At 46.2% G+C, this 25,670-nt stretch overlaps 1 protein-coding gene across 2 annotated transcripts in view; it reads left to right on the top strand.

Annotated features, from left to right (window-relative positions):
• The first annotated feature begins 3,472 nt into the window (after window positions 1-3,472).
• The window catches only part of LOC143361382 (uncharacterized), a 113,142-nt gene continuing 90,944 nt past the window's right edge, over window positions 3,473-25,670 (top strand). For both annotated transcript variants that reach the window (XM_076800726.1, XM_076800727.1), the window contains exon 1: window positions 3,473-3,976. In XM_076800726.1, the coding sequence (XP_076656841.1) occupies window positions 3,511-3,976 (466 nt within the window). In that variant the 5' untranslated portion in view covers window positions 3,473-3,510. The remainder of the gene's footprint in view (window positions 3,977-25,670) is intronic.

Consider the following 25,670-nt stretch of genomic DNA (forward strand, 5'->3'; position numbering starts at 1 on the left):
CAAAGTGTGGAAAGCTGATTTGAGGGTAGAATTCTTGTTAAAATTGAAAGATATGAAAAGCACTTAATCATCGTATACCTAAAATATTGAAAAATTGCCTAGAAGTCTCTTACTAAAATTTATTAATAAATGAACTTGTTTACAGCATCCAGAGAATTCGCTGATGATTCCGTGAGACCAATGGTCCTGTTATACCCGGATTCGTCATAAATAGAGGCGAAACAGGTCGAGCCAGGCGTCGCTCATTGTCCAATCCGGGGTTCCCATCGAAGACAATTTTCTTCGTCTCGAAGACAAGAGATTCAAAGAAGCGGGATCATGGGGAAGATATAGTAGAATGTCCAGGAGGAAGAATGAGCCCCGTGGTGGTGGATGAATAGGCGGATAGGCGTCGCGGCGGCTAGAGGGGCGAAGGAAAATCCTCGTTTCGGAAAATGGCTCAATTTCGGAACGTGGTTCCGAGCACGGGGGCTGCCGGGAGTCTTTCGAAAAAATTCCCTCCGACACTATCGGAACACTCGCCGCCGGAGATCAGGAGTTTCCACACCCTTTCTCCGTTTGGTTCGGGCTACCCCCGCCACCTGGGCCCGCCACCACCATCAACGCCACCACCTTCTCCCCAAGTGGAATTGGCGGTGTTGAGCGTCGCGAGAGGGAACCGAGAAGAGTCGACCTTAAGCCGGACGGCCTTAAGGGCGTGTTTCCCCTGTCGGACGCAGACGGGTTGAGTGATAAATCGATTTACGTCCCGGCCAATGAGGGTTGAAAGTGGCGCTTTCTGATTGGCCGGTGCCGAGACCACTCCCACTCCGTTAATAAAGCCTCTGGGCGAAAGCCGGTTTCACCACGCCACAATTCCTGCGAGAATGATGCTCCCGAGCCGACGAGACTTTCGCGGAGCGATTGTTTTACCGACGCAAACAGACTCTCGCGCAAATTAATCGCGAATTGCAAACGCTATGAGAACACGCGCCACTTCGCCGGATCTAGTCTGCTATCTATTTATTCAACCTTTTTATTACTAATAATTTTCGTCTCGGTACACCTTCTTCAGGATACAATACTGAAGATTTTCTTCATATTTCTATGGATTTATTATTCCTGCTCAAATTGGAGCAAGATTATTATTCCCACCTAGGGAAACAATGTTCATAAAACCGCAATCGGTAGGCGTCGATATCGGGACGTCTTGTCGGCCGTAATGGCAGATCAATGATCGAAAATGCGCGGTTCAGACGGTAGACCTGTTCGGCGGGATCCTCTCTCCGGGAACGAGATCTTTTCCCCGTGGTAAACCGGTCTGTCGTAGGCGTAGCCGTTCGAGGCGTCGACTTCGGTAGACCCCACCTTCCCGCTGGTAACTAGGGCTATGTCTACCCGGCTGGCCGTCTCAAAAAACCGACCAATCCGCGAAGCGAGACGGCCACTGTCGGCGCGCAAAGTAGCGGAGGCGCCTTTGTCGCCGAGGGGTCGACGAGTGCAGAAAAGAAGGGCCCGGGTGGTGGGGTTCGCGTGTGCAACGGGCAGAAAGGGAGGCAGGCGATGTCGTAGGGGAAGGGATCCAGGGGGAGGGGGCAAAAGTTGTACTCGGAGGTGGTGTGTGGGTTGGGTAAACGCCACCCTCCGCGACGGGGTGTGTGCGTGTGTGGGTGCGTGTACGGCGCACAACCGCCCCCGGGGGTTTCCCTTCTTCGTTGGTCGTCGCGCAGTCGAGCAACCCCGTGCTGCTCGACAGTTCAGTTGCCCATCGCCGCGACGACGACACGGTTGCGCCACGACGACAGACAGACGTCATCGTTACGAACCCGGGACAGAATCCCGACGCAAAGTTGGACCGCACACGTTTCCACCGTTACGCCTTTGCGAATCTCCCCTATCCCCGAGCGGAGTCTCTTCGAGTCGTCTGCGGTCGGCGTATCGTCAGGTATCGGTGTCCACGCGGTGCAACAACTGGTCCGATCGATCGAGTACAGAGGATACATTGTCGGCAGATGTGGAGTTAGCCGAGTCCGACGGGTCCCGGTGACGTGATACGTGGAACGAGTTTTCCGTGTTCGGTACCCGATGAAGACCCGGCAGTCCGAGTCACAGTGAAACGAAACGAAAGAGGACAAATCGGAAGGAGCTGGCCAGCCGATGGGCCGAGTTAGCTGATCGACGTTTTCCCGCGATCCCCCTCCTGGAGGACGAGAAGAAGAAGAGAGGTGTCTGTTCCAGGTCTCCGCGCCAGTGCGTTTCTGGTTCGCTGGAGGAAACAGCGCGCCGGCCCCAGGAAGACTCTGTTGCCCTTGAAATTCAATCCCCGCGCGAGTAGAATGAAAGGAAGCGGTTCCACGAATCTCCGCGCGCATCGCTGAGGCTCCGTGTGGAGAGTTTTGTTCGGTGAATGAGCTCGTCACGTGCTATCGGGAGCCTGAATAGAAATTCCCGGGCAGAGATAAATTCTGTTCTAATTGTCGTCGAACGGGTTCGCTAGAACACCGGGCAACTGTACCGGGCGGTTGGCCGAGGAGCGAGGAACGGCGAGAATCTGTACCTGATCACAACGAAAACATCCATTCAACATTCAACGAAGACGAACTCGGACGGCAGCCAGTGTGACACGTAGTTAAGACGCGTAGTTGATAGACAGTAGATTTGTTGTGTTCCTTCAGTGTGAAACGAAGGGGTTGTTCGCGAAGATCGACGGGACGAGGACCGAGCCGTTTTCTTTCCGGAGTCGTCGCTCTCGCGTTGCCGTCGCTCGCCGACAGCCAGCAGCCCCGGAGGTGTCCTCGCCACGACGGACCCAGCAAGGCTTCATTCTTTACAACGAAGATTAATCGAAAGCAGGTCGCAGCTGTAATCCACGCCGCTCGACGATTATCCCCATTCTCGGCGTTCCCAATGATGGAGATCTATGAGAACACTTAAGGGCCGGCCGGCGGTCTCCAAGAACCTCCGAGACTTCTCTCTTTCCGCGCGAACTAGCTCGTATATTTTTGCAAACCGAAATCGGAATCGAGCGACGCTCTGCTGCGAACGGGCCTACGCTAGAATCCCGGAGTCCAGAGAAGCCGAAACCGCGCCGCGTCGAGGACATTCGAAGCGTCGCTAACCGTCGGACGGACGCGCGATTCGTTGACCGTTATGCCAGGGCCTAGCCGCCGCCAGAGGCTTCGTTCTTTCCCGTTTGTGTGCCCGCATCGATCGATCCTCGATCGCCGATCATCGTCCCCGCGCATCGAACACCCCGAATTGATCAACGAATAGAAACTAAAGAAGAAAGAAAAATATCGTCGCCACGCCGTTCGAACGAACACAGCACCGCGAGGATAGTTCCTAGGAAGCGTGACCGGAGCATCCGATCGAAACGCAACGAGTAGCATTACCGGATCCGATTGTTGGTGGTCGGTGGATCATCAGAGGTGTGTCGATAGCACCGCGAGCGAGAGCACCGATTAACGAGATTAGACGCGCGGAGGATGTTGTTTTGAGCGTAGCAGGATCATCGTCGAGGATAGTACAAAGATGCCGCAGCGATCGCCGTTCGCGATCCAGGAGCTGCTGGGCCTGAACGGCGCCGGAAACGGAAGCGGCACCGATCGGGGCTCACCCCAGGCGTCGCCGCCGGCCGGCGTCTCGGCGGTCTCGTACGCGCCAGCGGCGCCTCATCACAAGCTATGGGACTATATGCCAAGCCTGACGAACCATCTGGGCAATCTGGGGAATCTTGGGAATCTGGGCAACCTCACGGCCTCGCGGATGGCCTACCTGAATGCGCAGGCGGCCGTCGCCGCTGCCTTCCTGCCGCCGCCACACCCCCACCCTGCGCACCACGTACCTCATCATCAGGTACATCAACCGGGACAACTTCCGGCCTCGCCTGCCGGCGTCAACGTGCATCCGGCGGCACACGCGCAGCACGTACTTCCGGGCACCGCCGTCACCGCGAATCATCATCAGCACAGTCCGAATCAGCACACGCCACCCCATGGTGAGTCCATAGTCTCTCGTCGCTTCTTTCCCAATTGGTATCGTTCGATAGCCTAATGCCGCCGACCACTAGCTTCTGCCCGGGAATTCAAGAACCTTGAACGCGATCAGACTCCGTTGGCATGTTCACCGAACCCCCCGTGAACTTCTTGTATTTCACACAGGGCCTATTCCACTTGTGTAAATGACCAGAGTTACTTAATCATTGTTATTAGTTGCCTGATTATGAAGTTTCAATCTTACGCTATACTTGAGTCCATTTCAGAACGAATCATTTGATCAGACAATCGTTCTCGAACGAATGAACAGTCACCTGCGACCACCACGGCAGTCAACGTGTTGTAGTAGATCTTAGGGCAGTGACTAAAGTTAGGCTGCTACTTTGCATATGCTTCCGCGCGACGCACAGTGTGGTAGTTGACACGAAGGTAGTCAATTTTTTCATTTTACATAAGCTGTAAATTCTATTGTTATTGTATTAGTTGTTAAATGTCCGATGAACAATGTTCTGGATTTTTGCCTTGGTCATTTTTAGATTCGCGAATCGTTACTATTTCAAAGTCAATCATGCTATAACGCGTTTGTACATTTAGTAGTAACTTTTATGTGTTTTAAAAGAGTTGTACAGTTTCTTGCAGTATGGATACTTTTTAGGTAAGTATTACGCTACATTTTCCAACAATTTCCACTTTGTTATCTCACCTACTTGCATAGTTATGTTATTTGTAAACAATCAATAATTCAGCCATCTTTTTTACGATCTTAAGATCTCATTTTTTTATAGCGCCGGATGAGATCGGATGCTCATTTTGACCTCATTTTATTCGGTAGAGATTCTAGATTACAATGCAACGAAATTTCATTCCAAATTCGTCATAGTTCAAGTTTTATAGCTAATTTAGTACTGAACGTTCAGCAGCGTTCACACCTACACACGTTTGTTGTTGTTGCACATATAGTATACAGCATGCCCTGAATGTAAATAAAAAATACGGAATAAATTTACGATTTTAGGCAGAAGATAGTTTTTACTGTCTCCGGATGGCAAGTATCTGATTTTCTGATAATCTAACAAAAAGATGTTACAAAACCAAAACTCAATCGCTATTCAGAAGTCCACAAATTTCAATATAAAAATTGAAACCAGAATTTTTCTTCTTGAACGGGAAATTATAGTCACTTAAATTGTTTAAACAAAAAATTACCTATTACCGACTAATAGGTAACCTAGGACCTACTATAGTATGCGTTTAAAAATATAAATAACAGGGAGAATAGTTTTTTCCCCATTTTCGGGTCAAATACCACACTGTGCGACGTCTTCTTTGTGTCGCAAGGATACTTTCGACGATTTCGCAGCAGCAGTGGTCAGAACCATTGAAATCCTTACGCATCCTTTTCTCACCCATTTCTGAACGTATACTCTTTGAGATTAACCCTAGGAATACTAAGGGGCGGGGGGTGTCCTCGAACCCACAGCTTCAAAAAATATTCAAACCACTAAACCAGCTTCCTAAGTATCGTCAATTATGAAAAAAGGTCCGCCCTTCGGGGATTAGAAGTGGATTGGTTTGTTTAAACAGGGGAAGAAAAAAAATCTTTGGATTTAACCTCTTGCGGTCTACAGAGTTCTGTCTCTTTTATTTCAGAACTTGCTACGTCATATGTATCTTTATATTCAACGGTAATGCCACAATTACATGATATGTAGGAACAATTATAATATTACTTAATTATTCTAAACAGGTTAGCAATGTAAATTAGTCGAATGAGTATTTCTATAAAAAATCAATGTCAACTCGACGTAGAACCCAAGAGGCTTAAGGGATGAATACTTTGGCCTGAAGCGTCTGCTGTTATAATTATGTCAGATATCCAGACAACTTCGTTTGAACCTCTTTTGATAATAAGCATTACATATCGAACGATGCTGATCAGAATAATGCACAAGTGGTGGAAGTCAAAACAGCTAATTACAGTGCTTGCCACGGACATATATCGGCCAGGAGATACTATTCTATGATACACTGCCAAACGTAGAAAAGGACAGCGAAGTTTTTTGGCCCCTCTATGCCCTGCGGCAGTGGGGATAGTTCTGGGACATTTGTAGGCTGGATCTCTGGGACATATATCGAGTAAATACTGTATTGGATATTGAGGAATGTAGTTAAAGTTCTATAAAACCGTATCAAAGAATGTTACGTAATTCGCTTGCTTCGAATCAAACGGCTCAATTATTCGTCCCTTCTGAATCAACTTTCGTGGCAATTAGTGTGAAAAGTATGAAGAATGTTGTACCAGAGTTTACAGTGGCCCGGTCTGGCAGAGTACCGTTGAAACCCGCTTAGAGGGAATGGAGCACGGTATGCCATAGTGATTGTAGCCCTAGCATGAAATAGGACTCGCGGCCTCGCATACCCGGGACGAATGTTTTTTGGCTGACGTTGTTTCTAGAGTTGGGACTGAGTTCAACACGCAGGGTGTGAAACCGAGAGAAGCGTTCAATCCTTTCCTTTCAATCCAAGGGCAATCCAAGCTCCCTTCAGGACGGGCATTGAACGCTTCCTGTTTCTGCCTGGCACCGCAACGGTACTTTCGAAATTTCTTTCTTTCGAACGTCTACGAAATTAGCGTCGACAATCTTCATCGCGGAAAAAACAAATCCTGAAACATTTTCGTGTCCCCCTTCATCCCTAAATTAGAAGACTTTTGCGTAACCTCCAGGCCTGCAGATTAAAGTTAACTAGTCAATCGAAATCGCTTACCGTCCTCTGCAGAAGTATGCAATAGAGTAACATGAATAACATTGTTCGAGATGTTGAATCACAACCCCAAAATATTTTCAGAAAATCAAAATAATTTCGTTTGCGAAACAGATACGGGAAAGATAATATTCGTCATACTGAGTGCTTCTGTAGCTTGAAAATTTTCATTATATTTAATTTACTCGATTATAATGCAACGAGAATTTATACAATCTGGTTAAACAATCGTGTCATTCGTATATGACCAACATGGCGGTCGATGAGTTATGCCCGCTGCAAGCTCTGTATACAGTGTTTACTCTATATATGTCCCAAATGCTTAGGAGATAAAATTCCTAGAACTATCCTCAATAACAAAACTTCCTTATTTTCCATTATTTCCTATTTTCAGTATTGTCCTTTTCTACGATGTATGTCCTTGGCTAGCCCCGTGTTTTGGACATAAATCGAGTAACCACCGTATTTGGGATAATATTTTGTAGGCGTTCGAATTGTACTTAGCAATGCGAGGACTCGACTAGATGAAAAAGTGTTATAGAATCTCGATGGGTATTGAGAAAATTGAAATACGAATGGGTCAGAGGGGAACCGAAGAATAATCAATTAATTCTCGATTTACCGTCAGACATTTCGCCGACCGGAGCCCGGTTCCGTCGAAAAGGTAACGGCGTGAAGCTGTTATTAACGTTCTACCCGGAAGAAAAGGCCGTCTCTCTCTCTCTCGACGGCGAATCGTTTACGGACGCAAATTTTCTCACCGCTTCTTTCCAGCGAATGGCGTATCGCCGTGGCGGACGGGGCCGCGACGCGTGACGCCGTCATTATCATTAAACCTCGGCCCCCGCTTATTTATAGATGACGATTAAGATGACATTGTTTCCTCCGTCACGTCGTTTCACTCGCGAGACGTGGCCCCCATTGTCCCGCGACAATTAGAACCGTACCATTTATTCCGCGAACGGAGCCTCCTAACTGTTTCTTTCAGCGGGCCCCGCTGGCCGAAGAAGAATTAATAATTAATTTTACACAAACCGTGGCCCGGTATTGTCGCCGAGTAACGAGCAACCACTTCTTTCAATCTTACACGTTCGTTAAGACCTACATCTTGAGCTCCGAAGAAACGGACCCTGTTCAGAAGGGGGTGAAGGGGAGTGGGTGGGGGAGGGGAACAAGGATCGCACGGCCGAGTCGTTAACCCCGCGCATCTAGACGGCGAAATTTACAATGAAAGTGACCTGAACTTTTCAAACGGCCGGCCTAGCCGCCTACACACCGCGACCGCCGCGAAACTCCTTTTTAAAAACTCCTTTGCACCGGCGACTCCGCGACTGGTCGCGAATAAAGCCCCTCGAGAAACCAATTAAAACATACACCGCCGCTAGAAAGTTTCGAAGCTGCTCTTTGAATGTTACCGAGCAACGGGGATGTTCAGTTCACCTGCGCAATTCGCGATTCGCTCCCGACAAACAACGCTCCGCAACAATAACAATGATCGATACGCAAACTCGCCATTTTTGTAACACTCAAATCTACACGGAGATGTTGTTACTTCTGTCTGCTACAATTCTATACATAGATTTCTTCGTTACAAATTTATTACAGTCGATCGATGCGCATATCCCAATTTTTATGATACGCCACACGTGTAATTTTGTTAAAAAATTGCGCGACTCAAATCTCCATGAAGCTCTGTTATTAGTTCTGTCCGGTACGATTCTATAGATTTGTTCGTTACAATTTATCACAGTCGATCGATGCGTAAATTGTAAAAGTCTCAATTTTGATAATACTCGAACGAGTAATTTTATTAAAAAATTGGATGACTCAGACCTCCGTGAAGCTCTGTTATTATTTGTATCTGCTAGGATGCTACAGATTTTTTGGTTGCAATTTTTTACCGTCCCGTTGATCAATACACAAACGTTAAAAGTTCCAATTTTGATAATACTCGACGCGCGTAATTTCATTAAAAAATTGCACGAGTCAGATTTCCACGAAGCTTTGTTATTATTTCTATCTGCTACGATTCTATAGATTTCTTCGTTACAATCTTTTAAAGTCGCGTTGATCGATGCGCAAACGTAGAAAGTCCCAATTTTCATAATACTCGACACGCGTAATTTCATTAAAAAATTGCACGACTCAGATCTCCGTGAAACTCTGTTATTGTTTGTATCTGCTGCGATTCTATAGATTTGTTGGCCACAATTTTTTAAAGTCGCGTCGATCGATGCGCAAACGTAGAAAGTCCCAATTTTCATAATACTCGACACGCGTAATTTCATTAAAAAATTGCACGACTCAGATTTCCACGAAGCTCTGTTATTATTTCTATCTGCTACGATTCTATAGATTTCTTTGTTACAATCTTTTAAAGTCGCGTCGATCGATGCGCAAACGTAGAAAGTCCCAATTTTGATAATACTGGACACGCGTAATTTCATTAAAAAATTGCACAACTCAGATCTCTACGAAGCTCTGTTATCATATCTATCTGCTACGATTCTATAGATTTCTTCGTTACAATTTTTTAAAGTCGCGCTGGTCGATGCGCAAACGTAGAAAGTCCCAATTTTGATAATACTCGACACGCGTAATTTCATTAAAAAATTGCACGACTCGAATCTCCGTGAAACTCTGTTATTGTTTGCATCTGCAGCGATTCTACAGATTTGTTGGTTACAATTTCGTACAGTCCTGTTTGCACTCGTTACGGCGGCTTCTATTTAATACTAATTGGAAACGAGAATATCCAGAAGGAAAACCTTCAAAGGGGTCTTTTCAAGGGAATTGCGCTTTTAGAAAAAATCCTTGAGCAAGTCGAAAGACGTTAATGTTTCACCGGCACCTCTTTTCACTGGTCTCTCCGCGTTGCCTCGCATAGTCGGACAGGGCTAACGACGCACCGATGCGCCGTAATAACGCATTGATCGGCAATCACCGGGATTGCGTTTCAATCTTCCGACTCGTCTGAACGAACGAACGACCCTCGGCGTCAGGAACGGTGAAGTAAATTAATAGGCGTATCGTCGCCCCGGCGTGAAACGAGCACTTAACGTGCCACTTACGGCTATCGCTTAACAGAGAGCCACTCAAGATCGTGTTACCGAAAATCGACGCGCACCTTTGTCGCCGTCTCTCTTGTACGTGCACGCGCGAAAATTCCATTGTCTGCGGGTTTTCGGGACCCGTTTTTCGGGGAAACGGGCCAGACGCGCCCCGGCAGCTGACCCCCGACGCCGTGACGCGTCGTCGAAATCGAATTTCGTGGACAAACAGCACGCCCGGGAGACTGCGTGTTTGCGATAGGCCGTAACGCGACACCGGCCGAAACGGGGAAATTAACGGGGACGTTTAATTATCGGGAGTCTCGCGACGAATCCGACGAAGACGCCGACGGAGGACAATCGACTGAACGATTTGCGTCCGGCGTGTTAGCGTCGTCGGTTAGATGGGACGGAGAGGGAAGAACCCGAGGGAAAGAAAGAGGACCAGGCCAGGCCTCCGCTGGGGTGACTGCACTGTGGGAATTGAATATTTTTGTCAGAATAATCCCCAACGTTATGAATAATTAGTGGTATAATGAGTTGAGTGTTGGGCAGACCTGCAATGTCTCACCAAAACACAAAGAGCCTCGACAAAACGTAAAAATGGCCGCACTCCGGCAAACTGTTCTCAACCTGCACGGAGTCACCGCGCTGCTCCACCGCTCGTGAGAATCCGCTTCAAAGCCTCTCGCTCCACGGACCGTTGTTTGTAAACATTATCTCGGAAACCTCTCAAAACAAATGCACATCGATTTCGCTTCATTCTTTACAAAGTTATCGACACATTCGCGAGAATCGCCTTCCCCGCGGTTTACAAACAAAAGAATTATTTTTCGATCAAACAGCTACTCGCGACAACTGTGACGATTAGGCTGCGGGTGTTTATGCAATTAGCAATTTTTTTAGAGGTGTTTTCAGAAAGCGGAGTCAAATCAAATTTTATTTTCAACGGTAGTAGCGTTTGCAGATTTTAAATAAATCTAAATTCTACTAAATTCTGTCGAGTGTTATATTTTAGCATTTTTTGAAAATTTTTTGAAGTCATCAATGCATAAAGATCCGCAGTCTAGGGATGATGCTCCGACTCCATCGATGAATCTCTTTGATCCGTGTATAATATTTTCGGTTTTTTATGTTCGTAACGACGAGTTTGTGCGATCGTTTGCACGATGACGAAGCCGGTGGCGATATTTTTCGTCGAAGTGGCGAATCAACGCGACATGACAGCGCGACGACGACGGCGTGGCCGTGGATTTCGTTCGGTAGAACGAATTTTGAGAACGATTTTCGGGTGTCGGGTTCCCGGTGCAGCACAAAGGATCTGCCCTTCCATTCAAACGTCACTCTGGCACCTCGTCTTACAGTACAGCATTTATTTGGCGCACTTCCATTCGTCCCTTTTTGTCTTAAATCTTGGCCAGACTTAAAGACGAGAGCACAGGCCCGGGGCCAACTGCTCGATTCTCTCCCGATAATAAATTATATCGATCGCCGTGGGATCGATTGCGCGTCGTCACGCTGCTAATTCGTCCTGGGCCCGCCTGGTTGAAACCGGGCTGGTATGGCTGTCTGGCTCGCTCGTCGATCACGAGCCTTTTGTTCTTCGCGCATAATGGACCCTCCTCCTGCGCCGAAATCCGGGGCAAGAAGCCTCGGAACTTGTTTGCACACTTCACCGGGCTAACAAATTTCGCTGTCGCCAGGCCAATCAACATTTTGCAACTGCTCCGGCCGAGCCTTTAAATCGGCGATTACAAATTCGTCGACGGATGTTTCCGAATAAATGTTTACCCTCACAGAATGTTGTGATTCTGCATATTTCGATTGTGTCCGGAAAAAGTTCACGGCGTTGTTGCGTGTGTTTGTTTTTGTTGAAATTCGCCGGATTTGATTTTTCAATAATTATTTGCTATAAAGATAATCGCTTCCTTTGCTTGGATCTGTTGCATAAAGGAAGATGCGAATTGTTACAGCTTATTAGACTGCAGGTAATATAGCAACAATAATATTATCGGAGGCAAGCTCCGAATTCTTAGAAGAATTAAATATGAAAATATGAATACCTTTGACCCGTGCACTGGAGGGCTAATCTCGTTTTAAATTTCACTAACTCGTTTTTGTCATAAGTTTCTTATAAAATCAGCAGTCTAGTTACTATATTGTGGAAATGAATTGCGGTTTTGGTACATGGGACAAAAGGAGGGTGGGCTTGCTCAAAATGAATTTACACAATAGTCAAAATAATTTCTATTACCCACGGTCTACATACAGTGTTTACTCTAAATCCTAGTCGATAAGAGTCCCAAAACTATCCCCACCACCGCGGGGTATAAACCGTGAGGGTCCAAGAAGCTCGAGAAAAAGAATCAAAAAATAGTATCTCCTGGCCGATATATGTCCCTGGTTAGACCCGTGTTTTCCACATACATCGAGTATACAACTTCCCCAACATGTTACGAGATCTTTCATTCCATAGAATAAACATTAGAACCTTTGAAATTAGCAATTCTCAAATTTTAAGAAATTGTTACTGTTCGTATGGAATAGTTTGAACCAATATTCCGCTCGTTGCGCCTTCAATACCAACTGGAAATTTCATATTACGAGCAATTTTGACTGCCCCGAGTCCTGTTTTAAATTAAAAAATAAATGAATTTGCTGAACGCAACAAAGAACGCTGAGAACAACGCGCAAGCAGAGGTGTTCTACAATCGTGTATGAAATCGCAGGTTTCCGACTAAGATTCGGCTGGATTCGATGGTTCTGGGCGAAAAACCGCAACAATGGCTGCTGGAGGAACGGTTCGGGAGGGGTCAGAGGGGTGGAGGGATTAACTACGAATGATCAATTCGCCGGGCGCGACGTTAATCGGTAGCAGGAAGAGAGAAGAACGGCGACGCTGGATCCGCAGCGATCGCATTGTCTAAAAATTCCGAGATTCACGCCGGTTCGGTGTCGCAGCTTTTCCTTTCCCAACGGTTCGCTCTCTCTTTCTCTCTCTCTCTCTCTCTCCTTCTCTCGGTCTCTTCCCTCCTCCCGGGTTCCCTCTCGATCTCTCTTCGGCTGGCTCTGCTTTTTCGGTTCGTTTGAAGTTGGCAATCAACTAGATTGCCTATCAACGCCTGAGAAGTCTCCTTGCACACTCCCGTCGGTCCAGTCCTTTTCTTGCTCTCCCTCCTCCGTCTCCGTTACACCCTCTCACACACGGCCACGCGACGGCGTTGTTCCTCGTTTATGCCCTCCTCGGTCGCTGTCTCTCCTCGCCAAGCGATTTTGTGTACGTTCGCCCTACTCCCCTCGCTCTTTCCCTCTTTCTCCCGCTTTCACCCTGGCGCGGCGTGCTTCTCCTCTGATCCACGACCGCGTCGGTATCGTCCCGGTAACACATCTTCGCAAACGATTCCGTAAAACGCGGCACAATCGGCACGCCATTGTTCCCCTGTACCCCTTTCATCCCGGGAACGGGGAAAGTGCAAACGGTCTTGGAACGGTGCGCACCAGACGCTCCGCGGGCCCGCGATTGCTATTCTTTATCGCCGAGGAAAGTTTACCGCTCGACGCGGTTCCTAGATTTTCGGGCAACCTGCTCGAAAATGCTCCGTTCGCTCAACTATTGGAAGTCTGGCAGCATGAAATTCTTCCTCGATAAAGCTCCATTATATTCAATTGTCGAAAGTACAGTGAGTTCTCGATATATGTCAACAACACGGGTCTTGCCAGCGTCGTGTATCGTGCAGGAGACATATACCCGAGCCGTGTTATGTTTACATTCCTCAGCCTCCGTGGCCCCTCACGGGGTATAGCCCGCGGTGGTGGGGATAACACCGCGACGTTTATCGTCCAGGCCTTGGCGACGTATATAGAGAAATCATGTAATCTTGAGTATTCTTCACGGAAGAAGTAAAGTTTGCTACGTATCACAAGATTGAAACATGAACATCAAATTAACCCCTTAACGCACGCACAGTTTTTTTTTAATCAATTTTTGATACACTGCGCTTTTGTTCCATGGAAAAAGGCTATATTTTATTCTTGAATAAATAAGTGTTATAGCTTACGATCCCGTGTAAATGATAAATATGAATAAAACGATTTTTTTTTCTTTGCTTTCACATTGTTATTTTCAATTCTCGATTATATTCGAGTGTGAAAAATTATAGCAGCATGAAATACAACGCCGCTCGAATTATCTCGAGTGTGCACAGTTTGGCCTGTTTAGCACGCTCGAAGTTGAGGGGTTAAACTACTATGCAACCTATATAATGATCCGAGGATAAAACTTATCCAAAATCTTTCTAGAGCAGGATTTCAATTGCCATTGGACATAGGTTGCTTAATAGCTGACCCTAATATTAATCCTAATATTAACCTACGCGCCTAAGAATCTTTGTTTCTTTTTATATTGTCACTAACGTTCTCGTTATACCATACAATGTACTTTGTAATACTCTGTACTAAGCATTACGTTATAATAAATCTCATAAGAGATTTCCTAAAAAATAAAGAAAGATTAAACTACTACAGACGCCAGTTTCGAATTCGAAAAATTCGAGACATTCGCGTCCGAATTTCGGCTTGGCGAGCTCCCGCGGGCACCGATCGTGTCCCGCAGAATCTCGGCTGGCTTCAGACCTGTTGGTACATCGGAAGGGTTGAAACGCGATGGAGATTGTTGAAGATCGTGGAAGATCGCCGGAGATTCTGATTCAGATCCGTGACGGCCCTGCCGGAACGGTTTCTTGTCAGGAAAGTCTCGGAGCGACAGGGAAAAAAGGGCGAAAATCCTCGGCTACCCCGAAGCTGGATGCAGGGTGGGCGGACGGCGATGCTGGAAGCGGTGGATAAGGGGTGCGGCCTGTAGGCGCAGGTCGATACTGATTAGTACTTCAAAGCGGCTTGAACGCGAGCCCCCACGCGCGCCCAGGCCTCGACGATGGATTCGCGACAAAGCAAGCGACGGCACTCGAGCGAAAAATCTTGAACAAATTAGCGGATTATGAATTCGCCCGGCTTTGTTTCCGGGAAAGTGGCTGCGGACCCGGGTGAGAGCCGCGAACAAGAACCGGCCCTCCACCAGGCGTTATCGGGTCCGACGACGCGACGCGTTTCTGCGCGGATCGCGTGCACGAGAGCCGCAGCGATTCAAATTTACCCCTTTGCCGCTCGATATTGATACCGCGAGGCCGAGCCGATCCGAGCCGAGCTGGGCCGGGCAACGCCGCAAGCGGTTTCCGCTCCTTTGCCGAGGCGGAACGCATTTTATACCGTCTCGTGGCTTTCAATTCGATCAGCCAAATCTTGCTGACTCCTCGCGACATCCTCGTTCCCCTCTCCGACGAATTCACAGAGATCAGAGTTATTTGTAATTAATTTTGACACGTACGAGATCGAGCATATCGTGCTCGACGTTACGTTCTAAACCCTCGAATTGATGATTCGAGGATTTTTTTTTTTTTTTGTGAATTCGTCTACTATTCGATTTCTACTCAAAGTGTGGTACTTGAAGTAATGCAACCCTCTGTGGTGCTTCAGATTACGTTCTTAGCCCTCCTGCACCGTTAAACTGAGGAGTTTTTAGCGAATAATTCTATTTGCTGAAAATTTATTCACTTCTGTTAAAAATACGATTCTTGAATATATTCCTTCTGAAATATTTTTGCTCGGTTTTTGCAGACTTCATGCTTATTTCGATCATTGTTCTAGTCTACGAATAAATTGAACCGGACCGTGTGAGTTTGAACAAATTCGTATAAAACACAAGCATATGTTCGCCATCTTATTTTTACAGAAACTGTGACGACACCTCTCACACAATTGCACAAATCGAGCTAACCTCACTTTCCTCGCACAAAATTCAGATAGGGTGATAATTGCTCCTTCGTCACCATAAGATTTAGAACAGATCATTAAACATACACTGGGGAGCAAAACCTATAAAAAAGACTGAAAAATCTGCCAAACAGCGTGGACAGTGTGCAGAAGGAAAATAGCCTAACAAATCTCACCCAATTTATGTATAAACTCAGCAAAACCATGCCAAAGACATGATAGGACCGAAATATACGAAAAAGTGAGCCGTTTAATGCAAAAGTGGTGTAATATCGGTAATGAATAAAATATAACTGTAATATAATTTTTCATAGAACTGTGACTTGATTCCTCATTATCCAATGATTGACTTTCGATTTGCGCCATTTTTCGCATCGATTGGCTCAATTGCACGTCGCTAATGCCCGTCGACGTCGAAGCAACGTTGAATGATAAAAACAAGAGAATAACATTGCAACATTGTCAGGAAAATGATCGGCGCGTTGGGCGAAAAATTAGAGAGACGTATGAAATATGCTCCGCGCGACAGTTAATTGATCTGTCGCGAAAGTATTGCAGGACCGCCGGCTGGCTCGGTGGCTTATGCAATTGCGAATGCAAATTAAACGAAATTAAACAGTTAATTAAAGTACCGGGCACCCCCGGGGAGAAGTTAATTGAGATTCTTGGGAGATTTGTCGCGCGGAATGTCTTAATTTAGTCCCTTAAGCGCCCTAACTCGCCTTAACAACTTAGAATAATTGGATAACACTGCCAGGGCGTGCTCACCGTCAGAAGTAGGAAAATTCAGACTCTCTCGGCGCGGAGAGACGCCTCTCTCATCTTTTCCCCTTCTTCCTCTTCTTTTTTCTTTCCTTTTCACCTCTTTTTTTCTCTCTCTCTCTCTTTTTGTTTGTTCTGTTTTTAAACGCGTCACGATTCACCTGCACGCACCCTCACAGTGATATTCTCTCTCCCTCTTTCTTTCTCGTTCCTCGGCCGGTGCTCCTCTTCGCGCGCCTTGACTTACTTAGTTCACGTCTACCCCGTGCAGCCTTGTTCAACGACGCTGCTGAAAAGCGGTTCTTCAACAAAAGCAGATAAAAAAAATCTTTTTAGAATTTCTACCCTGAAAAGCTGCCGCGGAAATGTTATTGTCGCCCTGCGTTGCTCGCCGCTGGAATTATTTTAATTCCCACGAAATTATTGTCCCGTTTGTTTCTCCGATCTCTTTCGTTTGCTATCCTGCGTTCCCCTATGCCCGAATGTTGCTTCATTTATTCAAACTACAGTCGGCAGTCTTGCCCGCGTTGTCTTCTAGAATTTATTTCAACAATTCTTCGTGGTAAAATCGAATAGAATTGCCGTTAGCGCGTATTTCGTTTTCGTTTACAAAATTGCAAATGTCACGATGGAGTACAATGGATTTGTCTGTTACGATTCGTCGCGACGAGATTCATACTGTTTCAACGAGCGATGTGCGAAAGGAGGAATCCTCGTTTTCCCATCGGTCGGCTGACCGCGCGATGTTCTCGGCCCGGTCAGAAATGATTTTCTCTCATTACACTCCGGTCGCGGTGTCAATCATACGGACCCCCCCCCCCCATCGACTAATCGTCTAATCGCGTAATCCGCTCGAACAAACCAATCCGGGGAATACGAGGGAAACCTCCAGCCCCGTGCCCCGATCTTCCGCCCGATTGCCAATGGAAAATACGAAATGGCTATCCGAGTAAGAAAATTGATTTGCTCGGTGCATTGACATGATACCGGAGAATATACGGCAGTCTACTTGCCATTCACACCGGTGATTTGTCGCTTGTTCTAAACGAAATATCTGAGATTCTGTATTTGTCAAGGGAAATTAATACCATGGGATTAAATGAAAAATCGAAATAAACATCTTTAACACTTTGACTGCCAAACTGGAAACCTCAAAAATTCCATAAAATCAAAGTAAGTTATTTAACCCCTTAACTTGTACGCTCGAGTTATTAATTCGAGCGCGTTAAACATGCCAAACTGTGCACACTAAAGGTAATTCGAGCGACGTTGTATTTTATGCTGCTATCATTTTTCACACTCGAATATAATCGACAATTTGAAAATAACAATGCGAAAGCAAGGAAAAATATCGTTTTATTGATATTTATCATTTACATGGGATTGTAAGCTATGACACTTATTTATTCAAGAATAAAATATAGCCTTTTTCCATGGAACAAAAGCGCATTATATCAAAAATTGATTTTTTTGGCCGGTTTTTTTTTTAAACTGTGCGTTAAGGGGTTAATGAAATAAGAATTGAAAAAAATTAAATGTATGGTATTGTGTAGTTCTCCAACTTTCTTGCATTTTACAGATACTAATAAAATTTGTTACGGTGAATATATTAACGTAAAAATTCATTTTATAACCTGGACAAATAATTCCGTCACCCACATATGGGCGACGTGGCAGTCAACGTGTCAACACGGATCGACGCGTGCATTGTATTCTGCAAATGTATAAAACGCAATGCGACTGTTGTTCCGCTGCGTACTTATTCGGTAACTTCTTTGCAAACATCTTTTGACCGGTGAAATCAATATTTCTATTATTCCGAACTTCGTAAAATAATACACCTATCCCCCGATTTACGCGGTACTTTATTCACACGACTTCACTTTTACACGGTTTTTAAAATGTGGGATTTAAAAGAAAAAACAAACAATTTCTGCAGTCATTTTTTAATTCCGTTCGCTTGGTAGCATTGGCGCTTATATATTATTCTTATATATATTCTGAATTCCATTTATTCTGAAACGGCCGTCTTACTAGCGTGTATAAAGTTTAAATAGTCTACGAAAGTGATAACAGTGATTAAATCCTTGGTTAAAATTTTAATTTATATTTTTTGTTTCTGCATGTAAAATGAATTACATACATATGCCTTTATATTTTTGTCATTTTATGAATAGACCGTTATTTTTAGGTCTTTTAAGATATATTTAGTTGTATTTTACGTTGAAATGAATGACTGAATTATGCACATTTTAGTTTGTTTTCGATTTACACGGTTTTATGTATACAAATCGGTAGATCGAGGGATAGGTGTATATACGAATATAGGAGTTTGCAGATTTCATTGATTTAAATGACACAAAGTCAATATGAATTTCCCGGTTTCGTCTTTGTGTTGAAGTTAGCTAAGATTTGATAAAAACGTTGCGAAATGGTTATTTACCGCGTGCATTAAATGCAACGTATCCTCTCATAAAATGTATGAAAGAAATAATTCTTTTAATATCATTTTACGTGTTATAATTCCAAACCTTGAGGTTTCGTGAAGAATCGTAAGTAATCCGAAAAAATAAGAAAGAAGAGAAAAATAAGTTTCCAAGGACGGCGTATAAATTTCGCCGAGGCAATCCTCGAAGCAGTGGCGGCTCAAGTCAAGTGTAGGCCCCAAGCGGTAAAAATTTGAGGGCCCTCAAACTCTAGAACTAGAAGTTGCAAGAAAACTCTGTTAAACTTATTATCAAAAAATATGGATACACCATATATTTAGTGTAACACCTATGGTATCACGGGGCCCCGCGCGATCGCTTAACGTTGAGCCACTGCTTCCAAGTGGTCCGATTTGAAAAACAACGAGCTCGAGCGATTTCCTCCGAGCAATTAGTTCGAACCTGATCAGCAGAACGAGTGACCGGAAATGGCGCGCAAGATCGACGCCGAGCGCCGCGTCGGCACGTCGAAAATCGTAGTGTCTATCGCCTAGGCGTGACCGTTACTCAATTATTTAATTTCGTGGAGCGTTGCACCGTGTCCCGCGTTCAATGGAAAATCCGTCGACGGGCACGATTATCGACAGACAAACGGTATCGATCTACCCTCCCTTCCCTCCCCCTACCCGCGGAAGTCATGCGCGCTAACAGGCTGGGTAAGCATGTTTCACCATAGCGTAAACTTTCCGAGGCATTATTTCAAGGCAACATGCACGCGTTGCGGCGCTCTCGCGCGCCTCTCTGCGCACTGTCATCCGTAAGTTAGCGGGCACGCGCGTCGACAGTTGTAAAGCAACAACAATTGATAATTATAGAATACGGTCAATTAGAAGGCAGAACTGATTCTACGCGTTACGCGGCTAACGAGGTCCATCTTGTTGTTTCGCGGACACGCGGAATTTTCCGTTCGCCGCAAAAATCGTTTCATCGCCGGCGGAACTATCGAGCAACAAATGCGACTGATGTAGTATACTGCTGGACTGGTATAGTACTTTGCGATGCATTACGTCCTCTCCGAACTAAACAGTGAGACAGAAAAGTTCGTACAATGAACATTCACTTAATCACAATATCAGATTAAATCCATATTGGTTTGTAATAGATTTCACACAATTTTTATTGTAATATGTTGACACTAAACAGTGAGACAGAATAGTTCGTACAATGAACATTCGCTTAATCACAATATCAGATTAAATCCATATTGGTTTGTAATAGATTTCATACAATTTTTATTGTAGTATGTGATAAAGAAATTTCTGAACAAAGTATTTTTGCAATCTCAGCAATTACGGAGGGAAAAAGTAGGACCCAGTCGTTTTTTGAGTGGATCGCTACTTGTGATGTTAACGCGTATGCGTATATGTAAACATGTAAGAAAATAGTCTTTTTAGATTTTTGAGTTCCACTGGTTTCATTGTTATAAGTTGTTCTAAATTATAGTTCAACGAAGAATACTTCTCAGTATACAACAGCATTTTATATACGAAGACGAATTTTCTCATACGTAACGCAGTAACTTCCAAGGTCATACAAGGTCAGAAATAAAAGAAGTATGTAGATCGAGCATTTCGACGTACAACAAACACCTCTGTTTCTCGAAGAGTAATGTAAATATAAAAAATTGATGTACGTTATCGTGTCGCTAGTGAAATACAGTGACTTCTCTGTATATGTCGCAAATGCCTAGCCGATAAATGTCCTAGAACTATGCCCACTGCCGCGGGGCATACCCCGTGAGTAGAAGAATCTCGGGAGACCTCGGTCGCCGAGAAGTCAAAGAATAGTATTTCCTGGCCGATATATGTCCGTGGCTAGACCCGAGTTTTGGACATATATCGAGTAAACACTGGGTATATACATCAGGGGCGAAGGGGAAATTCTTTTCTGTAACATAGATTTGTATAGTCTTCTAAAGGAGGGTACTCGTGTGTTTTCGCGAAAATTTGCTAGCGTCAAGAGTCGAAAGAAATCCGATGGAAAAAGATCCGATCTCTGTGCACGGAGAATGCGTGATTACACGTGTATTAACACACGTGTCCCTGCAGTACACGTCGAAAATCGTAGGCTCGATCTCTCGAACGTCGAAGCCATAAAATTGCTTGGTTATTTGGTCGCCGGCGCAAGGGTGAGACTCATCAAGCCGATCATTAAAACTCATCGGAATTGGAGGAGGCCAATTAAGCGCGACTAACAAAAAGTTCTTCTGCATTATGTATTTATTTCTGAGCACGGGATCGACTCGTTCCCGTTGGTGGCAGCAGCCAGAGAGCGCACCCTACCCGCTATACGGTGTACACATAGATAGGCGACTATCAATCGGCCTTTTCGCGCCCACTACTCGCCTCGTAAATTTTCACCCTTTGACACGCGCCTAATACAAGCCCCTTCAGGGGGGGTTGGTTCGAGGTCTCGAACCGGCCTGTCGTTCTATAGTTGGTGGCAGTGTGTTCTGCCGATGGTGGCGGTCGACGGCGGCTGCCTAACCCCTCGGGAGGCTGCGGGACGTTAATGAAATAACACGGGAATTAGTCTCGGACATTACCGGCAAACTATGTCCATTACCGTGGCGCCCTGTATGCTCGTACCAAGCGCCCGGGAAACTTTCTCCCGCTCCGATATTCCGCAGAGTTTCCGGCCACGGTTTCTACCAATCGCGGTACTACCAGTTTGCGGAGAGGATCGCTAATTAGTGGGTGACGATTAGTGGATCGACTGCCGTCTAGTCCCGGAGAATCGTCGGCCGATCGATGCTCGATGAAAATTAAGGGAAATTGACCGTAATTGAAGTTACCGAGGACACCAGACTCCGACTTCCCAGTCGGATCGACCGTGTCAGATCTCTGGCAACCTGGACACGACGATGTTCCGCTGGTAGGACACTATCGTGTGCCGCGGGGTTAAGGTGGTTAGGCCAGCCTGGTGTAAAGCAGTGCGTCAGTGGGTCAGGGTAATTGAAAATACGTTGCCGCGACCTCTTCAGTTTCAAGTCGCTTAGGCGGTCTCGGCGCTATGCTGCATCACGTCTCTTTCCTCCGGCGTGCATGTAACTAATTTCACACTCCGGGCCAGGAAAGTAGGAGGCGAGTGTAACGCTCCTCGACCGGAGCCCCTTTTTGTCCCCACGTGTGCCAGGTCCCTTCAGCAAAATTCTAGTGTAAATCTCGCCGCGTTGCTTTCTTCCTTCGAATAATAGTTCGCTGGCATCGCTGCGGCGACAGAACGATATCGACGGTCGACCAGGTTTTTTTCGAAATGCGAAAATCAAGGCCCCGCCCTCGGCCATCGCATTCGCACGTCTGTATCGCCTATTCGAGGGATGAATAAGAATTTAAAAAACTTCACACGAATTTCAATTAGAAGTCCGCGGCTGAAACGGTAAATGGATCTCTGAAGAAACGTGAAAAACTCGCAAATGGGACACACACCTGAATTGCGAATGGAACGTTGATGCATCCTCGACACCCTTTTCACACACTGGCTCTCGCCTCGCTCGAGGATGACGATAACTGTTTATACGTCTGGATCAGACCGTTTCATGCTAAACCCGATTGTGCTCGGGCGAAATAACGAGGAGTTCCCCATTCTTACGAACATTTCTTAGTTCGCTTAATTAACATCCACTCGGCACTTTGGAGCCGCGAACAAAAAGGGCGGGGTAACTGTTTTTGTACGATTCGAAATCCCCTCTCGGAATAGTGCGTTTCTTCAACGTCACTTCAATCTTGAATGACTGTCATTCTAAAGAAGTATACACGGCCCATCGTTTCAATGAACAATCCCATTAACAAAGCGGAAATGGAGAATCAAAATTTGCTCTCACGCACGGAATCCAAGAATGCAAGAAAAATAAATGTCCGAAGAGTTGCATCGTCCACAAGCGTTAAAAACAAAAGCGACCGCGTCTCAAAGACCCATTTTTCAGGATGGACACGTCCTCCAAAAACCGTCCGAAACCGTTCCGGCGGTGTTCGCGTTCGCTTGGTCCTGTCTCGATACGCTTGTGAAAGCGTGTGCAGGCTTGCCAGGCCTGTATAGGTGTGATGCGTGTGTGCCGTCGGTGTCGTGTACAGTGCTTTCAAGCGAACGACCGTAAGTCGCTCAAATTGGTATGGATTTCCAGTCCAACACCTCGATTGTCCCCGGTGAAGAGTGCTTCGCGAGCATACATGAATTCACGCCTCAAACACACGGTACGCGTCGCGTAGTCCTCCGTTTTCCCTATCCCTCTCTTTCCTTCTCTTCTCGTTTCTCACCCCGGCTTCTTGCTCTTCTTTCCCTCGTCGTCGTCGTCGTCACCCCCCCTCTCTCTCTCTCTCTTCATCCTAGTCGCCGATCTTCCTCGCTTTCTCGCTCTGGAGAGGTGTCGCGAAAGCAAATCTTGCCCGGCGCTGTGTATGAATGGGCAACCGGGAACGCGCGAGTTCACACGCGTGCATGTACCGTGCACGCACACGTCCGCGGAACACGCGCGTCCACACGCGCAAGCGGACATATACGTGCACAGGCCGGGCAAGCCACGAGGAGACTTGATTGCGTGCCGGTGAATGCGTTTCCACCCGTTCTCTCTAAGTAGCAGCTCATTCCGCGATGCTTGCTCTCGCGACTTGGAAAACGAGAGAAGCCAGTAGCTTCTCTTCGTGGTCGGAGCTCTTCGGGAGCACAAGTGCGTGCGCGCGTACGTGCGCGTGTGCCACCGAGCGACGCGTCCTCCTCTACGTGCATACACACGCCGGCGTGCATCGTCGTCGAGCGACACCGATCTCGAGATAGAGTTTACTTTTTCTTTTCTTTTTTTCCTGTTTTTATCCTGTCGTCGCGCCCGCCGCCCTTTTCATCAGCCGCCCGCGGATACTCCTCCTTTTTGCTATTTACGCCCGGTAATTATTTGTCGTCGAGTCACCGGGGCCGATTACCGAGTGCTCGTTACCCGGCCCCCGGGGCATCGAGAACACACCGGGCACCCGCAACCAGTCGTTCTCGCGAGGGCTAATTACTCGTCTCATGGTTCTTTCGTCTAATTTGGAAACCCGCCGCGGAGATACGGCCTAAGTGGCTGTGTTTCTCAACTGTCTGACGAGCTAACTTCGATACTCGATCCATTTGATCGAGAAAATGCACGGGATTCATGAAAGAGTCGATCCTAGCTCGCCCAACGGTGCTATTTATCCAACTCAACTATCGCTACAAATAGTTCACACCCCGTCATCCTAATTGGATGTGTAAGCTAATCGACCTAGGTACTCTACCACTTGCCCCCCCCCCCCAATCCAAAAGACTACCTTCACCTGCGACGACTAAGTCAAAAGAGTCAATCCTAGCCGAAGGAGCTGGCCTAATGTTCCATAGTGCTATTTATCCAACTAGTGTATCGCTACAAATGGTTGTATACCCCATCTTCCTAATTGGATATGTAAGCTAATCGCGCTAGGTACTCTACCACTTGCCCCCAAATCCAAAAAACTACCTGCATCTGCGACTACTGAGTGCCTCCTCGACCAAAAGAGTCAATCCTAGCTGAAGAAGCTGGCCTAATGTTCCATAGTACTATTTATCCAACTAGTGTATCGCCACAAATGGTTTTATACTCCACCTTACTAATTGGATGTGTAAACTAATCGCGCTAGGTACTCTACCACGTGCCCCCTAATCCAAAAAACTACCTGCATTTGCGACGACTAACTTCCTCCGCCAACAAAAGAGTGAATCCTAGCTGATGGAGCTAGCCTGACGTCCACGGAGCTATTTATCCAACTAGTCTATCGCTACAAATAGTTGGATACCCCATCTTCCTAATTGGATATGTAAGCTAATAGCTCTAGGTGCTCCACCGCTTGCCCCCAATCCAAAAGACTACCTTCACCTGCGACGACTAAGTTCCTCCGAAACCAAAAGAGTCAATCCTAGCTAAAGAAGCTGGCCTGACGTCCACGGTGCTATTTATCCAACTAGTCTATTGCTACAAATGGTTCCATACCCCATCACTCAAATTGCTGTGTAAGCTAATCGGGCTAGGTACTCCACCGCTTGCCCCCTAATCCAAAAGACTACCTTCACTTGCGACGACTAAGTTCCTCCGAAACCAAAAGAGTGAATCCTAGCTGAAGAAGCTGGCCTAATGTCCACGGTGCTATTTATCCAACTAGTGTATCGCTACAAATGGTTCTATACCCCATCTTCCTAATTGGATATGTAAGCTAATTGCGCTAGGTACTCCATCGCTTGCCCCCTAATCCAAAAGACTACCTTCACCTGCGACGACTAAGTTCCTCCGAAACCAAAAGAGTCAATCCTAGCTGAAGAAGCTGGCCTAACGTCCACGGTACTATTTGTCCAACTAGTCTATTGCTACAAATGGTTCCATACCCCATCACTCAAATTGCTGTGTAAGCTAATCGGGCTAGGTACTTCACCGCTTGCCCCCTAATCCAAAAGACTACCTTCACTTGCGACGACTAAGTTCCTCCGAAACCAAAAAAGTGAATCCTAGCTGAAGAAGCTGGCCTAATGTCCACGGTGCTATTTATCCAACTAGTGTATCGCTACAAATGGTTCTATACCCCATCTTCCTAATTGGATATGTAAGCTAATTGCGCTAGGTACTCCATCGCTTGCCCCCTAATCCAAAAGACTACCTTCACCTGCGACGACTAAGTTCCTCCGAAACCAAAAGAGTCAATCCTAGCTGAAGAAGCTGGCCTAACGTCCACGGTACTATTTGTCCAACTAGTCTATTGCTACAAATGGTTCCATACCCCATCACTCAAATTGCTGTGTAAGCTAATCGGGCTAGGTACTTCACCGCT

Source organism: Halictus rubicundus, chromosome 15 (assembly GCF_050948215.1).
Source record: "Halictus rubicundus isolate RS-2024b chromosome 15, iyHalRubi1_principal, whole genome shotgun sequence".
Classification (NCBI taxonomy): domain Eukaryota; kingdom Metazoa; phylum Arthropoda; class Insecta; order Hymenoptera; family Halictidae; genus Halictus; species Halictus rubicundus.